The sequence below is a fragment of the Poromitra crassiceps genome, assembly GCF_964638095.1.
Source record: "Poromitra crassiceps genome assembly, chromosome: 15".
Classification (NCBI taxonomy): domain Eukaryota; kingdom Metazoa; phylum Chordata; class Actinopteri; order Beryciformes; family Melamphaidae; genus Poromitra; species Poromitra crassiceps.
The window spans coordinates 36,485,537-36,512,545 of NC_139634.1; the positions used below are offsets into that span (position 1 = coordinate 36,485,537).

Here is a 27,009-nt window from a genome sequence, read left to right on the forward strand (position 1 = left end):
GCAAGGTGTATAATCCAGAAACGTCCCCATCGTTCACCTCAGTGTTGTTTTATTTGACCAACACACAGGATGTGATGTAATGACCCCTATGCTGTCACACCATGGGGAGTAATACTGTACAAACCTGCCTAGGTGCCAAAGGCAGCGTGGGCACTTTTCTACACCTCCACCGTCGAGTCCATCCTCACCTCCTCCATCACTATCTGGTATGCTGCTGCTGCTGCTGCTGCCCACAAGGATATCTCCAGACTGCAGCACATCATCCGCTGTGCTGAAAAGGTGGTCGGATGCAGCCTGTCATCCCTTCAGGACCTACTGTACACTGCCAGGATGCTAAAACAGTCTAGGAAAATCATGGCCGACCCAATCCCACCCAGGTCATAAACTTTTTTAAGGCCCGATCCCCCTTGGAAGAAGATTTACGTCTGGCAGTACCAGAACCTCTCGGCACAAGGACAGGTTTTCCCCAACTGCCATCCGCCTCTTCAATGAGAACCGGAAGGGCCCACAAATCAATACTTTATCACTCCCTTCCCCCCCGATGCCCCATGAGCACAACCGGCTCAATAACGGGCTGCCCCCAAGAACCTCCCTTTCCCCCCATGGACATTTTCCCACCGACACTACCCCCTTCCCCCCACCCATTATATGTCACTTGAAAACGACTTATTATTTTGCACTTTATCATTTGAACTTGTTTTCTGTATTGCTCCATCTTCTACTATTGATGTGACCGCTGCACTGCATAATTGCACTCAGTCAATTTCCTTGTTTGTAATCTGATTACTTACTATGTTCGATTGTAACTGGTAGAAATGTGTTTCTTGTCTGTCAAACATGAAATCTCTGGTGATCTCTCAGACACACCACGGCTCAGATTTTGACAAAGTTAGGAAAGATGATTCATCTTGCCTCTGCTTTCCATTGATTACACTGATTTGCCTAATGAAAGCGCTATAATTAAAGGTCAAACTTTTCAACTCAAATGTGCTACTTCAGACGCCTCTGGCATTTAAAAAATAAAAATACACTGATTAGACTGGTGGAGGTGCGATAATTAAAGGTGAACATTTTCAATCTTTGAAAGGCCATAACTGCTAATCTCTAACTCCAATTTACATTTAAAAAAAATTCTGCACGCATCCAGCCCTCCTTACAAAATACACTGATTGGCCTAATAACAGAATTTTGACACTCGCGAATCCCCCAATGGGCCACATTTTCAGTGTTTTAGGCTTACATAATATTGATATATTATATTTATTATTATGCGTATGGTTATTATTATATTTATTATTATTTATTATATATTATTCAGCCAACATGGGAAACTTGTGGAGGTTGAGAAGAGCATAAAACGAAGCACTTTTTGGCAGGTGCAAACAAAGTGCAAACACTCATCCATTGGCTGTTACCTGAATCTGGGTCAAAACGTATATGCAAATAATTCCCCCTGTTTGTTTTAGCCTGTTGGAGCAGCAGATGGGTGGGATTCATTGCATAACTTATCGAATAAACTTGTCAGTTACAGGATGCTAAACGGACATTCAAATACTTTCCTGTGATTATCTCAACTGGCACTCCCTTTATTATGCTATGTGATCAACCCCACCCATCCGCTTCTGCAAGAAGGTTAAAACAAACGAGATACATAGAATCCTACGTCCAGCTCACGTCCTGTTATTTGTCAATATTTCTATTTTGAAAAGTGTTTACACCTCAGTTGGAAGATGCTAAAGTTGCCTTAGTCTTTTTTTAGAAGTATATTCAGTCAACCCAACATATGACCAAATGCCATTTTCTAAGATGCACAAATGAATACAAATAACAAAGCTATGATTACTAAAACGACTGGTACTCCTACTATTACTACTACTATCACCAGGCCTACTACTACTACTACTGTACTACCAGAAGAAGATAATTATTAACTGTACAGCTCATTTTATGGCAAAGTTACATAACACTGTGACTATATTGCCAACTGATTGCTACTGTAATTAAAGATGGATGTATTCTCCTTCTGAGGTGCTGATGGTGGACTGAGGCTAAATGCTCCGTGCTCCAGAGAATAGACCTGTTCTCTCCTGTAATTCACTCCTTCGCTCACTGATTGAGCTCGACAGCTACTTTAGCATTGGACACGGAGCGGAGAATATACATCTTACATTGCATTATCCCAGACAGGAGCTGCCTCTGCAGGAGCTGCCTCTGCAAGTCGCTAGATTGAATTCTTCTTGCTGATGGAGTCCGGCAGTTTTAATTGGGTTGTTTAGTGTTTAAAATAGCAATTTACTCGTGGTTTTGGGAGTAGATGGGGACAGGCGGGCTTTATAACTCACACCTTTGGAAACAGAGAAACTCAGCTGGCCGTTAATTACAAGTGATTATCATTCATAGTCTGCCGATTCCCTGCAGGCAAGGCTTATTGAATTAGCCTTTTTTATGCTGAGGTGAATTTCAATTGATCTGCATAATGACCGGCCTCGAGAGCGTGTCGCTGGTATTGTTTTCACCTTGAGATGCTGTGTTTATGTCTGTGGACAGATTTTGTGAACGTGATAGCGTCAGGAACGTGCAAGATACAGTTACGAAATTTTACCTATAGGTGTGTTCACATCACGATGAAGGCCGGTTTCCAAGATGGTTGTGGTCCGAGCAAGGGGTCCAGAATTAGCACCCTTCAAGCCCCAAGCCCAACCCCTAACCCAAAAACCAGGGTGGTACCGTCCCCTGGTACGGCCTCGCCTGCTCTATTGGCATGTACAGCGCACCATTGCCCAACTTCGCATCACTGATGACATCACAATTGCTTGAGTGACCATCACAGGTCACATCATGGTGTGCTCAGCACACAATATTTCAACTTCGGCCTCGCCCGCAGCTCGGCTGCTGCGTGGCCTCGCCTGCTCTATTGGCATGTGCAGCGCACAATTGCTCAACTTCGCATCATTGAGTGCTCGAGTGACATCACTGAAGATGTCATAGACATTGTGACATCATCAGTGACATCACAATTACAGTGACATCACTGATGGTGTCATACATTGTGACAAGTGACATCACAATGTGGGACAAAAGTTGAAACAGAGACACTTACTCCCTTTTCTATAATGATATGATGATGATATTTTGCCAAAATTATGAAATTGACCAAATGAGGGAATGATATTGTGAGCACTCAAGTGAATTAAAAGAGAACACAGTAGCTTTGTCTCCTGCCCTTGATGTAGTAAATCATAGCCTCAAAATAAACACATTTGTCTCCCTGACTCTGAACAATATCAGTAATTGTCCCGAGGGAAATTCAAATAGAAAACAGCGCTCATCATACCCAGCAGGAGACAAAATACAGCAAATGCATTAGTTAACCACATTCATAGTGACATTATCAGCTTGTTCAGGCTAGTAATGGCAGCGCAAAAAAAAAAGTAGCTGAGTAGCTGTGGGCTGCATATACAATTATATTTGGGACATGGAAAGCTTGGAGAAAATGTATTTCACTCAGTTTCATTCAACTTTACTGACAGCTAGTATTGATATAAAAAAAAAAGCTTTAGTTTAGTATTGTTTCTAACTCTGTGGGGTTAAAGAGACTGCGTCTTTGAGTCTGATGTGACCATGTGGCAGATATTACTCCTAAATTGCCATTGTCACTCCAATTGTCACTCTTAATTTGTCATTTCCATCGTTCAACCCATAATTATACTGGGGAACAGAAAACATAGCCATAATTGATCTTGTCACGAAAAAAACAAGGATTGAGGCTTTAATAATGCAGCAGCACGGCACATGAATTATGACACCGTTAATTTGATAGGGAGCAAATATCCTGTGCTGCTGCTGCTCTTCTTATGGAATCCTCCGGCTCTCCGGCTCCCAGATGGGATGTTTGGAGCCCACAGGGTGTGACTGCTCCTATTAATATGGCCTGTCTAAACATGCAGCCGATTGGTCCAGCCATGATGTGACTGACCAATGACACCTTCCTCCAACCCCCCCCCACCTGCATCCCCCCCCCCTCTCTCTCTCTCTCTCTCCAGGCCATCTATCTCTTGCTTGTTTTCGCTCTCCGTATCTCTGTTTCACTCTCCGTGGCTTAATTTACACTGCACCTGAAAATGTCCAGCCCGTTCCTCCCAAGGAAAACGACACATCGGTCTATTTTCAATGTGGTTAAAACAACAGATGTTAACGAATGCGACCTCTAGCGGTTGTGTGAAAAAGTGCATGCGTACAGTGCATACAGCCTGTAACCAGCGACCTCTGGCGGTCGTTAACGTAATGACACTCTGATCTTGAAATAGCCCGCTGACTCATAAGGGAGTATAATAGGGGTGGGACTTCCCGGAGCGGCCTGTTCTGTTTTAGACCCCGACCCAGACCAAAACCCTAACCTTAACCAAGATGCTTTAGTTGTCTATAAGCATAACCAGGAGACGCAACTGTTTTCAATGAGGACATGGGGACTCTCGCTCATATATGTCGCTCACATGTCATTTTGGTCATTGGAAATAATAGACCTATTCTGTCGTTTCAGTATGAGGATGTGTTGACAATGTCCCGTTGCTGCTACATGTGACACATACAAGATGTTGCTGCTACATGTGACACATACAAGATGTTGCTGCTACATGTGACACATACAAGATGTTGCTGCTACATGTGACACATACAAGATGTTTTCCAATCGGGGCGAACAGCAACAGTCACGTGTTTTCAGTTTGATCAAAATCAAAAGGCAACGTGACCGCACGGAGGACTTTTGAACATTCAAATTGTAATTTGTCAGTGTTGCCATGACAATAAGTAAATGTTACATCATTCATGTCAGACAGTAATACTTCTCTTGCCCGCGGCAGCTTGGCGGAGCCAGACAGAAGAGAAAGAAAGTGACATAATTGACTTGATTGGTATTTGGGGCAATGCCTCAATTCACCATTATTATTTTTGGATTTTTTTTTTTATATCCACATCCTGAATGTAGCCGATCTCTCTCTTTCTTCCCCTCTTTGCACTCTCTGTGTTTCTATAGTCTTCATCCCTTTCTTCTCTCTCTCTCTCTCTCTCTCTCTCTCTCTTTCTCTCTCTCTCTCCCGTCCTCCCTCGCCACCACTCTCTCTCTCACCTCGGAGACAGCTAATTGGCCGGGGTGTCAGGCTTGCCTACGCTCCTGCGTGACGGCGCAGCCTGCTGGCCAGACATCAGCTCAGGATTAACGGCAGACGGAGGTCAGCAAATAATCACCCCCATGAATATGGAGGAGGGCCTTTGGGTTTACATGGGAGGACTGCCAGAAACGATAACGACCCCTCCTCCTCCTCCGGTGCGTCCTCGGAGACCCGGCCGCTCTCCTCTCAAGGTTGTGACTGAAGTGGAGGCAGTGCATTATGGGGGAGGCGGCGTTGGAGTGTTTCCACCTCTTAGGTCATCGGCTATTTGTGATATTTACACAAAAAAAAAGACTCAAAGTATCTTCTCTTTGGGATGTCTAGTGGAGAGGTGAAAGCGCTCACCTCGCACCGCGGAGGCCCCGGTTCAATTCCCGGTAGCGGAACTTCCAGCTTGGTCAGACGTTCCTACAGACACAATTGGCTGTGTCAGAATCTGGTGGCCGGGGTACACTGCATGAGTCCTGGTCACTGCACTAGTGTCTCCTCTGGTCGGTTGGGCGCGCCAACCGACCAGAGGGGGCAGTAGTGCAGCGATCGGGGACAAATACAGTACCCACCCGCAGACACGGCCAATATTGTGTCTGTAGGGATGCCCGACCATGCAGGCCGATGGTAACAACAGGGGCGCGAACCTGCAACCCTCGTGTTGGTAGGCAGGGAATAGACCGCTACACCACCCAGGCACCAGGCATAAGGTATCTCCTGAAATGTGATCTGTATCAACTGTAATGAAGCTAAAGTTGAATAATAAACGCAGAATTGATGTAAGAGGCATAAAAGCAGCAGGACACTGAGCGACAGCAAGTTAGGCTGCACTGTAAGTTAGCTGTTTCTGCTGGACTCATCTACAGTACAGTGGAATCCGCTTATAGTGATCACGGTGATAGTGATTAACCGCTTATATTGATCAAAAAGCTTGGTCCCAAATCATTCCTATACACATGCTGTTTAAATAATTTGCTTATAGTGATCAATACTCTGCTTACAGTGATCATTTTGGGCCTTGTCACACCTGGGAACAATGGGAAAAAAAGTTTAAAACTACAGTAATTTCAGATTGGACAGCAGGAGCACCAGCTCTGGGGTTTACATTGGACTTAGTGGAAAGCCCAGTGCGTCTCTTACGCTAAAGGACATCTTGTACGTCAGGGCCGTGACAAAGTGGCGGAATTTGACGCCCCTGAGAATGATGACCACCACCTGGATTTGATATGTAAACAGCTATCATTCTATATCAAACCCCAAATAATTTACGATGTACCACGATGTAAATGTTGTCCCTGTCGCCCCGGCCTCATGTCAAACTGCAGTAAAACTCTTCACTGTACTCGGGCTGTGCTCAGATAGTCGACTCTTTGCGACGTCGATAACTCCTTCTCTCCCGAAGAGGCCGTTTCCGATCAGCTCGTGAGTTATGGAGGCTAATTAATATGGGCCGTGCAGGGTGACAGTGCTGAAGGATGGTGTCTCTCAGCCGCACTCATTTCCTCTTATCTCCATGAGCCACTCAGCAACTTCACGGCCCTCCCCCCCCCCACGCTCAGCAACTTCACGCCCCTCCCCCGCGCTCAGATGGCCGATGCATCAGCCAGCATGCTAATGATCACCGGGGTCACAAATTGCTGCGCGAAGAGAAAAAAAAAAACCAATCCGTTCTCAATGCGGCCTGATTTCTGCACCTCCGGGTCCGACATGTTTGGATCCCGCAGTCCGGTTATGGTTTTTTTGGTGATATTACAGACAAGTCATTGTCCATTATTCATTATTCAACACTCCTGGAGGTGATTAGGAAATTCGTTCCGGCCACTAAAAATAGATCGCTGTTTTCCGTCAGCTGAATTTTAATCTGCTTCCTGAAGCTCGGTTACATTTCACCCTGAGCATCTTCTCCGCACCGTCGAGAGAAACGTTAGAGCCCGAGAGAGATCAAGATGGCACCGGACGGATATCCACATCTTAGAAGCTCGGAGCCAAACATCTCATACTTTGTAAATATTGATTATGTTGCATTGTGTGAGGCTGGCTGGCATAGTCAGCTGAAATTCAAAACATTGCCTGTGTCGCTTTCCTTTGAAATAATAAATGTGGACAGATACTGTTTCAGTGAATGGTTTAAATGGGTTGCAGAGATATGAATGACTATGGAATTATTTACCTATCATAATGCAAGAGGTTCAAGAAATTTAAGAGCATGATTTATCAATTTCACGTTTATTTTGGACCCTTGGACTCAAAAAGCCCCCGCGTGTGCTCAGATTTACTCTGCTTGTCCTTAAACTATACGCCTTGCGCTCAAAACTTTACGCTCGCACTCGAAACGTTTCTTGCCGTTTCTTGGATGTAAGTTCGTTCACATTTGTTTCACAACCAACATCCATCTGGATTCGGCCAAGCTACGTTGCTGAAGAGGGCGGTCACTTTTTTCAAGCTACTAGGCAGGTGATTGGATGGACCGTCTGTCTGTCACCGTCTGGGCTTGCCAGCGCCAACCAATCAGATCGACTTCCCTTCATGACGTAGGGCTTTGTGTTTGTGTGACTTGCGTGAATGGCTAACGGCTAGCCTTACAGCTAGCTGATGGCTGCTATGTTCTCCCAGCCTATCTCCCCAAATTCTACAACAATGTTTTGTTTACTAACGTTCATAGTTGATAACGTTACAGCAATACAGTTACGGTTTCGTACTCACTGTAAGATCAAGTGCTTAACGTTTATGTTAGCTTATTGTTTTGAATAGAATGTTTGACTAGCTCACTGGAGCTAGCCTCGGTAGCCGCCGCCATGTTGAATAGTGAAAGAACTACAAACCCACAGGCGCCTCTCGATCGCGTCACACCCGGTCTCGCCTAAAGCCCGCCCGTAGCTCACGCTGATTGGTGCGCCTGGGTGGCGGCCGGTTTGAATGCCTCTCTGAGGCCAGGGCCAGACTGAGGTGGATTGTGAATTTGTGGAACAATGCCGCCCCCGTCTGGTGGAGTCAGGCTACAGATTTCATGCACTCACATTCAAATATTCCCTGCTCATGCTTAGATATTCTCTGCTTGTGCTCAAACTCTGTGCTTTGATTCAAATGTACTCCCCTCTCCATTCAAACTGAGCGTGCTCTCTCTTGGAATTTCTCCTCTTGGATCTTTTGTCTGTGCTCAGATTTTCTGTGACACAACCCTATAAGAAACCCACAACCAATAGAATGCCAGGATAGTGTCACATGATCCCCGACCCAGCAATGTGACACTATCCTGGCATTCTATTGGCTGTGGATTTCTGACAGGATTGTTGCACAACAAATCTGAGAGGAGAGAAAAGATCCAAGAGCAGAAGTTTCAAGAGTGCACAGAAGCAGTTTGAAGGGGGAGGGGAGGACATGTGCATGCAGGCACCGAGTTTGAGCGCGAACAGAGGAAATGTAAGTGTGAGCAGGGGATTTTTGAGTACGAGTGCAGGAAATCTGTCCAAGCAGAAAACTTTTGAGTGTGAGCTGTACAGTTTGAGGACAAGCAGAGCAAATTTAAGCACACGCGGGGGCTTTTTGGGTCCAAAATCTGAACGTGAAATTGATAAATCATGCTCTCAAATTACTTAAACGACCTCTTGCATTTAGATAGGTAAATAATTCCATAGCATACAGTCCTGCACTTTTAAGAAGAAAAAGGGTAGGAAAAGGGTAGGGCGTCCGGGTAGTCTAGCGGTAGATTCCCTGCCTACCAACATGAGAGTCGCAGGTTCGCGCCCCGTGTTACCTCCGGCTTGGTCAGGCATCCATACAGGCACGATTGGCTCTGTCTGCGGGTGGGAAGCCGGAAAGTATGTGTCCTGGTCGCTGCACTAGCACCTCCTCTGGTCGGTCGGGGCGCCTGTTCGGGCGGAAGGGAACTGGTGGGAATAGCTTCTGCCGGTGAAGCTTCTGTCAGATGAACAGAAGTGGCTGACAACTGCACATGTATTGGAGGAAGCGCGCTTGTGTCTACGGCTCTCTCCAGAGGGGGGGCTGCAGCGACCAGGGTAGAAGGAGGAATTGGCCAAGTACAATGAGGAGAAAATGGGGGGAAACAGAAAAAAGGGCATGGAGGAACCACTAAAGAACCATTAGTAATATTTTTCTAATGGGGGTATATACCGTCTATGTGAGGAACCTGTGAGGTGCTTATTGTTTGTATGTTGGAAAAACCCTTGATGAACCCCTAGAGGTGCTGGTTACATTTCCAACTACGGTAGTTCTGCCATACTTCTCCTCCCTCCATTTCTTCCCACAACATACTGTGACTCGAATAAACAAGCTGTTTCTATGGCAACAGGCTGTTTTACTACAACACCCAGTAATGTCTGTGGAGGAATACAGACAAGACACAACATCTAACAGCCACCACTTTTACCTCCAAATCGAACAAACCTTTTAAAAATAACGATGATTACAATAGAGAGCCAAAGTCAGGCCCACTTCCGGGTGGCATACGCACGAAGAGATTTCATCCGCCATTTTTTCCACAGACATTTTTGTAAAATGCATATAAAATTAGTTTTACCCCGTGGATTCAGCTATATTTAGAATCAGGAGAGATTTCCTTCTTTTTTTTCTCCAAGTTTTCTTTTAATCCGCTATTTATTTCTCCCTTTCTTTTTCTTTTTTTTTCTCTTTTCTTAACGTTTTGGTCCGAGTGAAACGTTCTATGGTCTCTCCTGTTTCTAAATATAGCTGAATCGTTGTATATCATATTTCTATAAACATTTGACTACCGTAAATGCCTATCGATGAAATCTCTTGGTGCCGTCAATTTTGGCTCTATTCAAAATCTCTCTGTTAAACTTGTATTTCACATTTTATGCATACAGCTGTTGCTGTTATCCAGAACAGATTACACTGACTTTACCTTTTTTCCCCTCTATTGTTATTTTAGACATTTTCTTATCATCCTCTTATCATTGATTATTTGTATTGTATTGCTTTTCTGTGAGGCAGGAGGCCAAGCTGTCAGCTAATGGGGAGGCTAATAAAACAATAAAACTGCAACAGCGGAATAAACTGAGATTTCTAATCACCAACACCAGCAGTGAGGAGGTCAAAGGTCAGGGCCATATGTCCTTATAATAGATACAGAAAGAAAATAATTTCTGTGACCCAACAATGATCATGAATGTTTGTTAGTACTTGCATCTCTTCTAGACAAATGTAAGATGTTATAAAATAATATTAAATGTGAATAATTTTACTTTTTTTCTCCTGCCAAAACAGCACACGCTTTATCCCACTCAGAAATTGGATAAAAAACCATTAAAGATTAGCCACAGTAAGTGGCTAATGATGATGTGCTTCTGGAGATGACCTTGAAGGCAGCAGCTTCATACCAGACGGTGATGAGGAGGTGAGGATGGACTCAAGGGTGGAGGTGTAGAAAAGCACCAACGCCGCCCTTGGCACTTTGACCTTCCTCAGCCACCGCAGGAAAAACATCCTCTAGTTGTGCCTTCTTGGTGAGAGTTCTGATGTTCAGCTCCCATTTCAGGTCCTGGCTGATGATTGAACCCAGGAAGTGAAAGGACTAGCACATTGTTGACTGGGGTTGTCACCCAGGGTGATGGGGGAAGGTGGGGCTGCGTTCCTCCTGTAGTCCACAACCATCTCCACTGTCTTTTGACCATTGAGCTCCAGGTTGTTTTGACTGCTCCAAGTCATCAGATGGTCAGAGTACAAGTGACACTGTACATGTAAAAGTAGCAGCTGGCTGTTGGAGGGATCGGACCAGTGACCTGTTGGTTGCAGGACGGCTTCTCGAAACAGACACTGCGCTGTACCCAGAACAGCTGACAATGTAGTGCTATATACTGAACCCAAGATCCGATGCTGCTTTCTGCTATGTTACATAATAGCATGCCAGCAGAAGACTACATAGACCAATCAATAGCATATGAGCAGTAGACAGTGCAGATCTGGTTAGTGGGCTGGGAGACCAGGCTTTGGCATGTGGCTAGATTTGGGTGTGGTGGCGGCTGCCTGAGTGCGGCTATTCTTTGACGGGGGGAATCTCAACCATTAATTGGACCAAGGCTTTTCATTCTCCCGTCGGAGAGGAATAAACCAGGCCGTCCGTGGTCGGCTGGTGAGATAGGACATTCCCCCAGGACGCGGTCGGGTGGTGAGATAGGACATTCCCCCAGGACGCAGGCGGGCGCTGAGGTTACGCACTGGGCCGCTTCACTAAAAATAAAAGATCAAGGAGCCTCCAACAGACATGCTGGTCTAGTTAGACCCAGAGCACGTGACTATATAAGTGACAGACTGCTTTTCAAAGAGTTCAATGTGTTGTTGCATACAGTAGGCTGATGTGTTTGCATGAATGGGGTTACGCATTCAAGTACATAGAAACGGTTGGGTTTGTAGAGCACACTAAATCATTGTCACAAAGTAAAGTACATGTGTACAGTAACTGAGACAGTTTAACAAACAGTGTATATCTTCATATATATACAAAACACAACGTGTTTGCATAATAATAATGACATTTGAAAATGTCTCACATCTAAGAACATAAAGCGGGCGTTTATAGCTCTGCCTCTGAAGGCTTCACATTTTTTTTTAATATAGATTACTGTTCAGTCTATAAATGATGTATTGAGTCTCAACCGCAGAACCACCTCCCCGTATTCATTACAAAGTCTTTGGTCTGACAGCAGCAGCCTCTGGGTTGAGCAGCTAACAAACCTCTCAGGATTATAGAGCGTTATTTATAAATGATCCTTACTCTAATATGTTCTGCTTGCAGCAAAATCCAGAGCCAAGACAAAACCAAAGGCAACGAGACAAATCAAAAGACGCATAACAAGTCAAGTTGTAAGTTGATGAGTCCATCTTTCTCTGAAGAGACGGTTTGAATACTGGTACTGTACATATAGCCAGCAGCAGAAATGAATGTGTCTAAATGGGGAGGGGACACTTCTCTATTGCAGCCTTACATTTTGATTTAGATCATGAAGGGTGATTTTTTTTTTAACATACCGGTATTTAGCCTTCTTCAGCTTAAAGATAACTTCTACTGTTATGCCACATATCGAATGCCATTAGTATGATTAACATATTTTTTTTGTAAAGTTCCAGTTCCAGCAGAATTAATTTCAATTAAAGTGATACCAATACCGATACTTCATTCAGTAGCCCTCCCCCCCCCCCCCCCCCCACTACACACACACACACACACACACACACACACACACACACACACACACACACACACACACACACACACACACACACACACACACACACACACACACACACACACACACACACACACACACACACAGGCGTAGTAGCCTATAGCCATACTTTTAGCATCTCGGCACACTGAACTTCCAACTCCGTCACATACACCATGCTCAACTTCACCGCCACAGACTGTATGGGCTGTAGCTGCTGTGGTAGTGTGCCAATCACAGGTCGCATTAAATCGGAGAACGCTTGCGTTGATTGGCTGCAAGCAAAATCATACAAATAAGTCATGTTTTTATAGATCTGTGTGCAAAAAAGATCGGATGCAGGTACTGCATCATTTGACTGGAGTATGGAGAACTTTTGATTTGTACTGGGTTATTCCAGTTCATATCTTAAAAGTATTGAGTACCGATACCCAGCCCTATTTATTTATTTATTGCCTGTATCTGACAGATGCAGCACGATAAAGGTCAAGGACTTCCAACAGGGATCCTTTGCAGAATTGAAACCCACTACAGGCCTTAGCCTGCTGAGCCCAGTCCTTTTCAGGTTAAATGGTTTACATGCACCTTTGATACCCTGCGATTCAGTCGCCCTGTTGCCATAAACCTGATAACAGAATATCCCTGTCCTCCCTTGGTGTCCCGGTGCTGCTAACAGCTGGAACAGTCTGTCATAAAAGAAAAGAGAAAAGAAAAAAATGGCTGACAGCTACCCTCTTTGACTGAGCAGTAGGTTACAAGGGAAATCAATTATGATTCCAGTAGTGAGTACTTCTCACTGTTGTGTTTTTGTTGTTGACATAAATATGTCCCCATAGTGCTGTGTGAGTCTGAGTTTGCAGATGGAATAAACCAAAACTGAATGAAGTGAAATATTTACATGTGACAGCCAGGAGCCCCCTTAGTAATGGAGTAAGTAGGTTTCTAATGAGCTCAACCAGTATCTAGTTTATCCAGCAGTGGTTGGGCAAGTTACTTTCAAAATGTAATATACTACATATTACTAGTCACTTTCATTTGAAAGTAATATGTTACTTTACAATATTACTGTCTGTGTAGAGTAACTCTTTACTTATTACACTACTTTTGCATTACGGTACTTTCACCAAAACAACAGCAGCAGCAGAACGACATAACGACGGGACCATCCCGAAAAATAATTTCAACCGTCTTGAAGTCAGTGTAAAGAATCCAAAATTCTAAATGTTATCCTTTTCCTTTGTTATTGTCATCTATAGTGGTTATTTGCATAAAAGCACACGGTTTGATTAGGAAATGGTTGTATCTTTATTTAAATAGGTGCTTTGATTTAAAAAGAAATAACTCAATTTGTAACTTGAGTTACTTGACAAAGTAACTGGTATAATATTACTGAAATCCTATAAGTAATAAGTTATATTACTGAGTTACTGCTAAAAGTAATATATTACATGTAATATGTTACTTTTGTAATGAGTTACCCCCAACACTGTTATCCAGTTTAACCAGTTATGACATAATGTGCATCGACCCAAGACTGGGTAACTTGAATAATTGGCTCTTGTTGTTTTTGCACTCATATGCCCTGTTATATTTGTACTATGTTGTAAACGGAGTCCACAGCACAAGAATTTCACACGTGATACTTGTATCATGGAGTGACAATAAAAATCTTGAATCTTGAATCTTGAAGACCATAATCAGTCTCTGGGCAGATAAACATAAACAATGTTTGTCAGCAGTGGTATGTTGGCAAAGTGCCACACTGCACATACTCAATCACTGTAAGTCATTAATCTGTAGTGTCAGATACACGTCTAAAATGTAAATAAGTTCACCAAAATACCTGTTTCAACCTATTGCTTATTCAGGGCACCCTATCAGTGCGTGTCCCACTTCTATATTCATTCAGCCGTGACTGTATTTACTTATGAGAATCATTGACACAATGAATTCGAGTCAAATTACATCAACAAAGAAAAGGAAAACAATACTGTAGCAAGGAGATAAACCAACAGAGAAAAAGACAATTAAAACCACAATTAACAAATGACAAGCCATTAAAACACACCGATTAGGGAAGATAGAGAGATTAGAGTAGAATTATTTAATATAAAATATAAAATATAAACTAAAATAGAGCCATGTAAAATGATTGCAAGTAGGGGTTTGGGATGTTTAAGATCACGTTTCTAAAATGTCCAAAAGGTACGAGTGTATTGATGTTAAGGAGGTGCTGCAATTTGTTCCAGGAATCCGGTGCGCAAGGAATCCGAAGTCAAGTTCAAGTTCAATTCAGTCAAATTCAAGTTCAGATCTGGCTCATGAAACATGACAATTGCCAGGTAATTATTATGTGATATAATATGATAATTGGATTACTAAATGTGACTTTGCTTACATTAACCATATTGTGATATACATTGCTATCGAAAATGACCCCTGTGATTAATGTGATATTGATTTCAAATGTATCGCACAGCCCCAGTACAGCCGGTTTGTTCTGCTCTCCCTTCTCTCGCTCCCCCTCTCTTATCCTTCTCCCACTGCATTCTCTCCCCTCCTCCCATCTCCCCCTCTCTCCCCTCCCCCTCTCTTTCCCTCTAATATAAGATTGTTCAATCCTGTTTATTGATAGTGCTTAGCTAGACTTAACTAGACAAAAACCCTCTTAGACATGCTTGTGAATTAGGGCTAGACAAATAAACTTGACTTGAAGCAGGAGCAGGAGCCGCCAGTCAAGCAGACATCAAGAGAACGGGATACACCTGGCAAAAGATAGAAAAGATGCTTCTTAGCATCATTACACTGAAGACAAAACATCAGAATCATCATAAAAAAAGACATAGGGCTACCACCATAAACAATATAAATCATTATACGCACTATTTCTCACAGATCCAGACTTGATCAGAAAAGCAGCCATCATCATTCCATTCTCCTACACCTGCTTTGTGCACCATCTCTCCACAGTCCTGGTTTCCATTGTAGCTATTGGGCTGCCCAGGCTGCCAGAACCTGCAGTACACAGAACACAGATCCACTCTCTGAGATCCACTCTGGCTTTGTTTCTAAGCTGCTCTGACCTGGAGTTTTACCATACATGAGAGTGACCAAACAGATCAAAACCATGACAGCATGGACCGTGGCATGCTTTGTTTGTTCTATTTGCGTGGAATTAGTATAATGTTGGGACCCCTCTTTAATTCATTACTAGCTCTTCCATCATACATTTTGCTAAATGCATTTGAAATATATGTACAGTATATATGTATATATATATATATATATATATATATATGTATATATATATATATATATATATATATATATATATATATATATATATATATATATATATATATATATATATATATATATATGAATATGTAAGGTGATTTGCGCTGAAATTTTTTATTTTACAAATTACAGACATGTCAGATTCAAATGGGGTTAAAATCACAGACGATCTCCGCAATTATCACAAATCACTTCATGTCTCCACTCCAGGCAACAATAGTCTTGTGTGAACAGGGCTTTACTTTCACTTGCCAGCTGTTTTCCACGTTATTGGCAAGCTCTCCACAAAATACATAGGAAGGACATCATCAACATTATGTATTTCCTTAATCAGAAACTTCAAACGATGTAGACAGATGTACTGCTGTCAAAAGTGATCATAGTGCTAGAATTAAAAAATAAAATAAAAAGTTTACTCTGTAAACTTACGCGGTGGTGACTGGTGTCCCATCCACCCATGTCCAGCTGCCCTCTGTAATCGTGTCCGTCAAACCGATCCAGGCGTTTGTGCCAGATACATGCAACCCATTGAGAAATATCTGGTAGTGTGGTACAGAGAGAAAGGCATGAGCGAGGTCAATGCAAGTTGTGAGTGGGGGGGCAGGGCAGCGCCGGGCAAAAACAGAGCGAGGCATGGAGCAAAACAGAGTGATTCTGGTGTGAATGGCAAGGCTCTTGCTGGGAGCTTCTGTGAAGCACTGCTTCAGCGCTGCTTCTGAAATGCTTGTGGTGTGAACCAAGCTTTAGTCCTTTGTGCGGCCCAACCGGGTTCGAATCCGACCCGTGGTCCTTTGCCACATGTCATCCCCTTTCTCCCCCCACCTTTCCTGTCTGCCTAGTGTCCAAAATAATCTAAAACACACACACACACACACACACACACACACACACACACACACACACACACACACGTCGGGGCTGGAACCAACTTTCTTTCGCTGGTTTCTTTCTTTCTCACCTGTTCCTCCCTGCTGTTTATAATGGTCAGGTCTGCTCCCTTGTCCTTGCAGTCGTGTCTGCTCTCTGTCCAGTTCCTTTTCTCCAAATGTGAAATGTAGTAGCAGCTGATCTCAAACTTACTCCAGCCTTCCTGGCAGGACATACCTACGGTAACATAATGTACAGTCGTCAAAATAAGACAATGCATATTTCAATATATTACAATGACAAAGGTTTTAAGAACTCTGAAAGAATGCTCGAAATTTACCAATCATTCTAGGCTACAAATGTTTGCGTTGGTCATCATCAGGTGTGTCAATCGTCACCCGCAATGTCATTTACGGTAAATATTTTCCCAAAATTCCGAACTATCACAAAGTGACAATGCCAAAAAGATTTTCGGTGATATGTTATGCAGGGGGGGTGGGGGTGGGGGGTGCGTGGGGAGAATCTTACCTCTTATCTTAACGGTAATCTGGTCAATCTCCTTCTGCAACTGATTTCCCTTTATAGCAGAGCTGCTGTAATTTGCCTCTAACTGTTCTTTCTCAAACCTCAACCGATTATAACTAGTCTGCAACGAGTCCTTCTCTCTCCTCAGTGCACCGTAGTTGGTCTGTAACTGATTCTTTCCTCTTTGCAGGGTATTGTAACTGGTCTGTAACTCATTCTTTTCTCTTTGCAGGGTATTGTAACTGGTCTGTAACTCACTCTTTCCTCTTTGCAGGGTATTGTAACTGGTCTGTAACTCACTCTTTCCTCTTTGCAGGGTATTGTAACTGGTCTGTAACTCATTCTTTCCTCTTTGCAGGGTATTGTAACTGGTCTGTAACTCATTCTTTTCTCTTTGCAGGGTATTGTAACTGGTCTGTAACTCATTCTTTTCTCTTTGCAGGGTATTGTAACTGGTCTGGTCTCTGTCTGTACCCTGCTCTTGAGTCATAGCGTCGTAATTGGCCTGGGTTGTGTCTCCCGAAGTGGGACGGCTAAATCCTTTATCTGTGAAATGAAAAATGGATAAAAAGCAACAACAATGCCTTAAATTACTGATGTTTGTCTGTGTATGGAATAGTATGAAATTCTAAATATATTGTATTTTTGTTGTATTCCCCTTTCTACTATGTATGATCATCAGCTTTAACATTGTTTTTTCAATGTTTGACCAACATTAAATGCCTACTGTAGAAAGCAGTTCTAATGCAGTTGTTCAATAAATCAATAATACACACTTACAGTAGACGATCTGTCCGAAGTTACCGGCCAGTAGGACAAGACACAGCAATCCCAGACACACGGTCACACATCTGAAGGGCCGCCTTCTTTCCTGAAAAGTCACTGAATAAAAAGGTATTTGTTGATACTTGTCCCCTACTTGTAAATTACCATCCAAGTGCCATTTAAATGAAAATGTTTCTGTATCTAAACTGGTACTAGTAGTCTTACATGGTTGAATGTCTCTGCAGTCAACAAACTGTACAATGGTGAAACTGTATACAGACTGGTAGCCATTGTCACCATTTAGTTGTGCCCATAGAATAATAGTTTTTGGGAGAACATCTGATGTTCTAAGCTAACACTTTAACACACTAGGTTGAGTGATAGTATAGGCTCCATGCTATGGAGGCTAGTGTTATCTCAAAAGTAAGAAAATGAGAACTCGTAGCCGTAAAGCAAAGTAATCGATGTGGTAATGTTTGGTCAGGTTTGTGTTTAGGAGCTGAGCTGGTGAAATTGACTAAATATAACCCGTCTTGAATGGGGCTACTTTCCCACTTTGCAGTCAAGCTGGATGGGAGACTTCATTATATTTCTTTCTTTTAAATGTATGAATCGATACAGGTCAACAACAACAACAACAACAACAACAATACTAAAAAGTCTTCTTTCTTTGGATATTGCTAGTCGCCTGCTATCACTCAACATAATGCTAAAGTGTTAGCTTGGTGCACCGGAGTCAACAATCAGGAACACACTTTCAGTGCATATTAAATTGACTCAATGGGTCAGTTGCTCAACAGGCCAATTTCCCCAAAACCTGGAGTCAATCAATGCAGATGACCATTTTATCTATGTTGTGTTGTGATCCTCTTCCCATGTGTCTGCGCTCTGATACTCCTACCTGCAGCACGCCCTTCCATGATGAGGTTATTGCGAGGTCCATATATGTTGTCATCAATATCCATCAAATCCATTGTGATAATAATGACTCCAAGTTTCCTGTTTAGACAAGACATTCAGATTATATCAGTCTGGAGAGAAAATATAGCTGACCACACAAGGTTCTTTCACAATACTACAAATAGTTTACTACCAATTAATTACTCAAACATATTTATTACTGCAGTATTTCGTTTTGAGTAGTTAGTTCTAGTAAATCAGTAATTCACCTCCCATAATTGATACCGACTTTGTTGATCAAATGATCATTCTCCAAATCAATTTATTAACAAGGATTTGACCAAACCTGTAATCTGTTAATTTTTGGTCAGACTTGGGAACATGCACAAAATCTGAATGTTTTTTGGGGGAACTAAGTACTTATATTTTCATGAGCCACTCTTTTACTTGTGCAATAGCTTAGCCCGTACAAGTAGTAGTAGAGTATAATTGAGTGACATTTAGCTGCAGCTGTGGTACATAATTTTTGTTAAGTAAAATATTTCAGGGCTCTGTCTATCCCTGTGAAATGATCAGATAGTGAACAACAATACAATCACACTTACCTTGGATGTGATGAGCTGGGGAAAAAAATCAAGTTCAGTATGATTGTATTCACTTTCAGTTATTACATCATGTTTTATAGTGCAGTAGACCGGACGTGCTTCCCATGTGATGACACTGACACATGACTTCTCTCTCATTGGGCTAAACAAATATGGACAAATGTAAGCGCGGGTCATACTCATAGGTTCTAGGTAATGTTCGGATAACAGTCAGCAAAAGTCAGCAGAAACAGTAACTGTTCAACTTAAGTTCCCACAGAGAAGAGGCTTAGATTGCATTTTATCCAAACGCTTGTTTGGTGATATGTCATAGCATACAAATTAGAATATTAGAATTAATAGGCATACATTAATACATATTATGTTGCACTATTAAAGTATTTAGATAGAGACCAGCTATTAAGTGTTTTATAATGAGAAAACAATAATCATTTCTAAAATTGCAAGATATTTTTGAAACCTTGCTGATTGCTCCTTTTCGTGTGGAGCAACAGAGTTCAATAGAGTTCATTCGTGCAGCGTTAATAGTAGAGGAAGGCCAATCAGCATCACACAGTGGGTGGGGGTGGGGGGGGGGGATAAAGTGGGGTTGCTGACTGCTGAATGGAGAACAACTCTTATGAAAAAGAAAGTATTAAAAGTGTTTCTCTTCCTCAGGGGGTTTCCAAAGTGGAGACAGAATTTTGTTTTTAGAAAGGATACTGTGCAGGGAGAGGTAAAAAAGCCCACCTAAATAAACAAAAATATACATTACATAGTAGTCAAGGAACGGAAGTATAGGTAGGATGTGAATGATGTGTGTGTGTGTGTGTGTGTGTGTGTGTGTGTGTGTGTGTGTGTGTGTGTGTGTGTGTGTGTGTGTGTGTGTGTGTGTGTGTGTGTGTGTGTGTGTGTGTGTGTGTGTGTATGTGCGTGCGTGTGCGGGGAAGAGAGAGAGAGCGTACAGGTTAAAATACCAAACACTGATTACAGAAGATACATTATAATACAGGAGTTTACTATGTACCATAATTATCAAATGTTCCTTCAAGCTTTTTTTGTAATTTTTTAAAGAAGACATATTTGACAGATGGATGAAATTATTCCATAGTTGCACACCTCTATATTTGATAGAAAATTGACCTCTGGATGTAAGAAATTTGGGAAGATGAAGATGCGAAATTTGGCGAGTAGAGTATGCGTGAGACAAGGAATTATTTATAAAGTAGGTCTTGAATTGTACAGGAATATATTTCCTTCACTAGAATGGATTTTATATATAAAAAGACATATTTGAAAAGTATTTATATTATAGATATTCAGGATCTGGAGCTTCTGAAATAGAGGGTCAGATGAGGCGCGTGACTCTGATCGCGAGTCAATCAGTTCATGCAACAAGTTGTACTGAATGTGCTCATTTATGGATTATTGTATTAGTTCTGTATTAGTTATTGTGCACTCAATTAACCTATAGTACCAGCAGCTCTCCTCTCTCTCTCTCGACTCTTCTCTGGTTTCTCTTCCTCGTTCCCACGGTTTTATTTGCCAGGTTGAACGAGTCTTGGGGAAGTCATGTGCATTCATGCATTCAATGAAAAAACACTCATCTATTTTAAATGTCTACTTGATGGAGAGTGTTGGCACCGCCGCTCACACTCACAAAATGATTGCTGACATGACACTGGTTACTAACTGTTACATTCACATGTTGTCTTAAAGGGACAGCTCACCCTAAAATCCAAAATACATGTTTCCTCTCACCTGTAGTGCTATTTATCCATCTATATCTTTTTGGGATAGTTGCCTGTTTTGGAGATATCGGCGGCAGAGATGTCTGCCTTCTCTTGAATACAATGAAACTGGATGGCTTGTGGTGCTCAAAGCAGCAAAAAAATAGATTTGAAAAACTCAAAAGCAATGTCTCTTCCCAGAAATTATGACCCGGTTGGGAATTATGACCTGGCCTGGACAATTTTAAATGACGTGAATTCACTTTCACTTTCAATTCGAGTCAAGTATGTGACTCATTCCCATCAAACTTGCATGATTCACGTATTCTCTTGAATTGAAAGTGAATGAAGTAAATTAATTTATGTGGAAGTCAAAACGAAAGAGAAAAAAAAGGATGTGGAGCAGATACTGATTAGGCAGTTAACTGAATGCTGTTATTTTAGTATAGCAACCTATGGGGAGATAGGCTACTTGAATGAATTTAGCTAGCAATGGTGTCCCTTATTTTGTTTTTGTTAGTTAACCTGGCTAAGCTAATAGTTAAGCTATTAATTGCTATGAAAGCAGGGCAAACAATTAGCACCAGTGTTGGAGAAAAATATAAGTTCCATGCCATTTCCTAATCAATATTTCCTAATCAATAAGCTATAGGCCTATTTGCATAATTATGCTATAAGTTCCATTCCATTTGACACATAGACTCACACTGACATCTCACCCAGCCCCATAGAGAGGACTTCTCCTCTTTGCTGAAACCTTGGGCAGTGCATCGTGTCCAATAACAACGGATAACAGTTTCCCTGTAGACTCAAGTGGACGCACACACATTTCCAAGTCAAGTCATCACCCCCTCCTCTCTGCTCCTCCTCTTCCTACAGTATAAAGCGTATGTCAAATTGTGACATCGCGGCTGAATAATTGACTCTGTATGACATATCAGAATGTGTACATTGAGATTCATGCCCTCTGTCAATATGCATATTGCAGAGAATGTAAGCTATTAAATATACTTTATGTTAAACAGTCCTGGACTCAAGGCTCAATTAATTTGGTATTAGATAAGCTGTGATATACATTTACATATACATTTTAGCAGAAAGAATAGATTTTATTCTCTATCAATTGGCGTGTCACGAACAGGATATCTACGGCAGAGCGGGTAAGTCTGAATTAATTTCATAATTCATTACTGAGCTGTCGTCTGATATCTAAAATAATCTGAAATGTTTGCATGTTGTGGGTGTGTCAAAATGACATTGTATATAACTGTAAATATGTATAACCTAAGTTAGTATCTTGTGGGTTTTTTGAGACAAGGGGGGGAAGCCTCAATGTAAATAATAAAGATGACCTCAGGACCATTAAAAACTCACTCGGCGGGGTGTAGATTGGCATAGCCGACACACTGTTCTTTATTGCGCACTGGCCAACATCGGCCAGAGAAACAAGCACCGAGTGAGCCTGAGAAGTGTTCTTTATAGGTTGACATAATTATAGATGGCCAGAAGGCGACACACTATGTTTTAGTCGACATAGTAGTGGAGGCCACACGTTATTGGGTAACCAGTTCGAATATATAAGGAACAAGTCTGAAAGAACCCCACGACATACTAAATAAAACCAAAAGATCTCCCCATAACATACCACTCACTCGAGGGGTGTGTGTAGCCCCATGGCGCGCTGGCTAGGATCGGCCAGAGATATTGAGCACCGAGCGAGACTGGGAAGCAATCATAATTGTACAAACCAATATGGTTGAGATGTTTTTGAAATACCTACAATGTGTAACAAGCATGTAACAAACAAACAAACAAAAATAAGCAGCTGTTTCACTGTAAAACAAAACAATTTCTTAAGAAGCCTATTTTAAAGGAGTTGAACAGGAGGTTTGCAGAAAGTGTATTTTAGCCAATCCCAAAATACAGAATCAATTGTCGATTGAACAAATTGATCTGTCACCAAGTTTGTAAATTCCAGATACCCCACACACGGACGGAACTGGTCAACAGGAGAACAACCGTCCCTCTGTCACCAGAGACCCCACATCGACTAAAAGGTAAAGTGTTGAAAATTACTTTACACACACGGACACTATCAGAGATCACAAGTAAGTGATAAACAAAATACGTAGTTCTCTCTCTTAGTTCTCTCTCTCTCTAAAATACAGGTTTATTACTTTAGGTCAGTTTACTTCCAGAGTTTTGCCTTCACCTGAGAGGTCAGTTTACCTCCAGAGTTTTGAGTTGACCTGAGATGTGTGTTTTACCTCCAGAGTTTTGAGTTCACCTGAGATGTGTGTTTTACCTCCAGAGTTTTGAGTTGACCTGAGATGTGTGTTTACCTCCAGAGTTTTTCCTGAGAGGTCAGTTTACCTAATCAGTGCTTTGCCTTCTACTGGAGAGAGAGAGAGAGAGAGAGAGAGAGAGAGAGACACGCAACAAATAGATAAGACATTAGGCCTGCTCAATTGTCTTTTTCATACTGTAAGGAAGCCATCTGTTTGCTCTCTGAGAATGGACACTGAAAAAGGGCCTTGTAGAAGGCCAGAATGTCAAGGAGCCAGAGAGACAATTAGACAGCTTGGGATTGTTATCAAACAATATGAGAGAGATAAGCATTTGACTGGGCCCGTAAAATTAGACACCGCACCAGGTGTACCCCAAAAGCATAAACGTCGTAGCGATAGATGCCGTGCATGTGGGAAACGTGGACACTGGGCTTACGAGTGTCGAAACAAGCCCCAGGTTCAATTCCCAGCCTTTGAGCAAACAACAGTGAGCCAGCCACCGCCTTTTCTGGTTGGAGAGATCGGCCCTGAGTCACAGGTTTAAAACCCCACAGTATTATTCATTATGAAATTGAATGTCAAAACAAGCCCCAGGTTCAATCCCCAAAACTTTGAGCACACAGATGCTGTGATCAGATCAACATGGGTAGAAAAAAAATGTTTTGGAATATAACAGGCTGAAAGAATTTGTTTATCTTCCCTCAGAACAACTTAGCCAAAACATTAGCCTAGCGAAAACAATTTGGAATACGACGCCAAGCTAGTCTATGGCGACACCTCCAGGCTGATTGTGTTAACACACCCTGAGAGAGCAAAGTGATTGAATGTTTTGTTTGTTATGAATCAATAGAGTGAAGTAAGCTCTGCATTATTTAAAGTGCAGTAAGCAAATTTGAATAGTAATAAATAGACTGTTGATTATTATTTTGAAAATAAATCCTAATAGAATGTGTTGTGTAGGATGAAGACTTCCTGTGTACGATAATCTGAATCTGAAGTATTTTCTTAAACAGAAAAATGCACATTTATCAACCACCAATTGGGTGGATGAGAAATCAAATTAAGTGGGCATACCAACATTTAACTTTTGGTATGTTTTCAACACATAAGCAAAATTTACACTTACCTTAAGTACGGGTGAGATGTTTTCAAAAGTATCTATAGATAAGACAATGACCTCGGAGGACAGACAGTCCTGAGTTTGCGTTTGGAGCATGTGAACAATGTTGGCCCTCACTGTTTTATCTAGTGGGGTCTTGCCATCCCCAAAATCACTCAAGTGAACTGCCTGGGGTCTAGCCCGCCCCCCCCCATGTAAAGCCCTCACCAACAGCACTTTCTGGGGTCACCCTCCGCCCCATTGCACATTGCCACAAGTCCACAAGGTCAATTCATTGCCACTCTGTAAGCTGTGAATGCCCACTCAGGAGTCATCTTGTTTACGAGGTCCATTGCAAACAAATTATAAAATAAACAATTGAATATGTACTCACAGAGTATCTCAAAACATTATCTGCCGTATGTACGTACTTGTTGTACTAATAACTTGTAATGAAGTTATTTTGTCTAAAATACAGGCACATTGTGAAATCTAATGTTTATAGTTACAGGTTGTACGTCACAGAAAACCTTCACACCAGCACTAAAGTCTGTACTTTGAGTACTGTGCTCCCTAGTAAACTACTAGAGAGAGTACGTTTAACTGTGCTCACTAGAGTAAAGAAAATTCTTTCTATTTTCAATATTAAATAAAATTAAGTGTTTTAAAGTATCATTTTAAGAATAATCAGTTATATGATACTGTGATTATGTTTTAATGAATATGATTAATCAATGTTATGAATGTTTTGCATTTTAGAAAGTTTCAGTTCATTATTCCAAACAAACCAATATTAAAGTAAACTAGAAATAGAATTTTATTCTAATAAAATAGTTCCTAAAAAGAAATTAAACCACTGCATGGAGATGGGCTATTAAATAGTTTTTAATAACAACAATTACAACAACAGCACCAGGAACAAACAAATAAATGAATGAACTAGAGTCATCACATGAATGATGAGAAAATATTGTTCCTGTTGTGAATACTTTGAAAATATTTTACTTAAAGACATGATTCCTTTTAGAGGAAGGTCCGAAGGACTCGAGCGTTGAATAAAGTGAAATTATACATACTGTATATAAGAAGTTTCTTTTACAATAGTGGAAAAGATTTAAGTGTGATTTGGAACACACTGAATATTAAGTTCAATGCATTATATTATTATTAATTAGACTATTTGCATTGAACCATATAGAGTTAAGATTAGTAGGCCCACTCCTATATATTATAGCCGCAGTGGTGATGTAATTTTGTCATTATATCCCTAAAATTTGTTTTTCTCTTCCCAATAGATAATGGAGATGCTGTGATATGATCTGAGACTGCGCTGGAACTGCATATTGATCAAAAATTCTGTGTTCTTTCAAGTGTTTAATGTTTCCTATGTTTTCAAAACCCCCCCTGCCCAGCCCTGGCCCACAATTAAGTACAGATACAAGCATTATATTGAATAGTGAACTTAAATTTTGTAATTATTATTGTTATTGATGAACATAACAATTGGGTGGATTGTTGGAGAAAAATATAAGTTCCATGCCATTTCCTAATCAATATTTCCTAATCAATAAGCTATAGGCCTATTTGCATAATTATGCTATAAGTTCCATTCCATTTGACACATAGACTCACACTGACATCTCACCCAGCCCCATAGAGAGGACTTCTCCTCTTTGCTGAAACCTTGGGCAGTGCATCGTGTCCAATAACAACGGATAACAGTTTCCCTGTAGACTCAAGTGGACGCACACACATTTCCAAGTCAAGTCATCACCCCCTCCTCTCTGCTCCTCCTCTTCCTACAGTATAAAGCGTATGTCAAATTGTGACATCGCGGCTGAATAATTGACTCTGTATGACATATCAGAATGTGTACATTGAGATTCATGCCCTCTGTCAATATGCATATTGCAGAGAATGTAAGCTATTAAATATACTTTATGTTAAACAGTCCTGGACTCAAGGCTCAATTAATTTGGTATTAGATAAGCTGTGATATACATTTACATATACATTTTAGCGGAAAGAATAGATTTTATTCTCTATCAATTGGCGTCACGAACAGGATATCTACGGCAGAGCGGGTAAGTCTGAATTAATTTCATAATTCATTACTGAGCTGTCGTCTGATATCTAAAAGAATCTGAAATGTTTGCATATTGTGGGTGTGTCAAAATGACATTGTATATAACTGTAAATATGTATAACCTAAGTTAGTATCTTGTGGGTTTTTTGAGACAAGGGGGGGAAGCCTCAATGTAAATAATAAAGATGACCTCAGGACCATTAAAAACTCACTCGGCGGGGTGTAGATTGGCATAGCCGACACACTGTCCTTTATTGCGCACTGGCCAACATCGGCCAGAGAAACAAGCACCGAGTGAGCCTGAGAAGCGTTATCACATATTGCCTAAAAAGGCCATAAGGCTGCATTAGCAGCGACTATTATAGTCCAGTGGGAAACTGCGGTGATTCTAGGCATATGCTTGATACGGTCTTTAAGAACCACACGACATACTAAATAAAACCAAAAGATCTCCCCATAACATACCACTCACTCGAAAACCCCCCCTGCCCAGCCCTGGCCCACAAT

At 41.5% G+C, this 27,009-nt stretch overlaps 1 protein-coding gene across 1 annotated transcript; it reads right to left on the reverse strand.

Annotated features, from left to right (window-relative positions):
- Window positions 1-15,002: 15,002 nt before the first annotated feature.
- LOC310790746 (C-type lectin domain family 17, member A-like) lies at window positions 15,003-17,081 on the reverse strand. The gene is made up of 5 exons (XM_083652490.1): window positions 17,054-17,081; window positions 16,617-16,762; window positions 16,088-16,197; window positions 15,245-15,376; window positions 15,003-15,126 (listed from the first exon to the last, which is right to left on the reverse strand). Coding segments are annotated over exons 2-5 (387 nt in total). The 5' UTR covers window positions 16,761-16,762; window positions 17,054-17,081; the 3' UTR covers window positions 15,003-15,125.
- Between the last annotated feature and the right edge of the window lie 9,928 nt (window positions 17,082-27,009).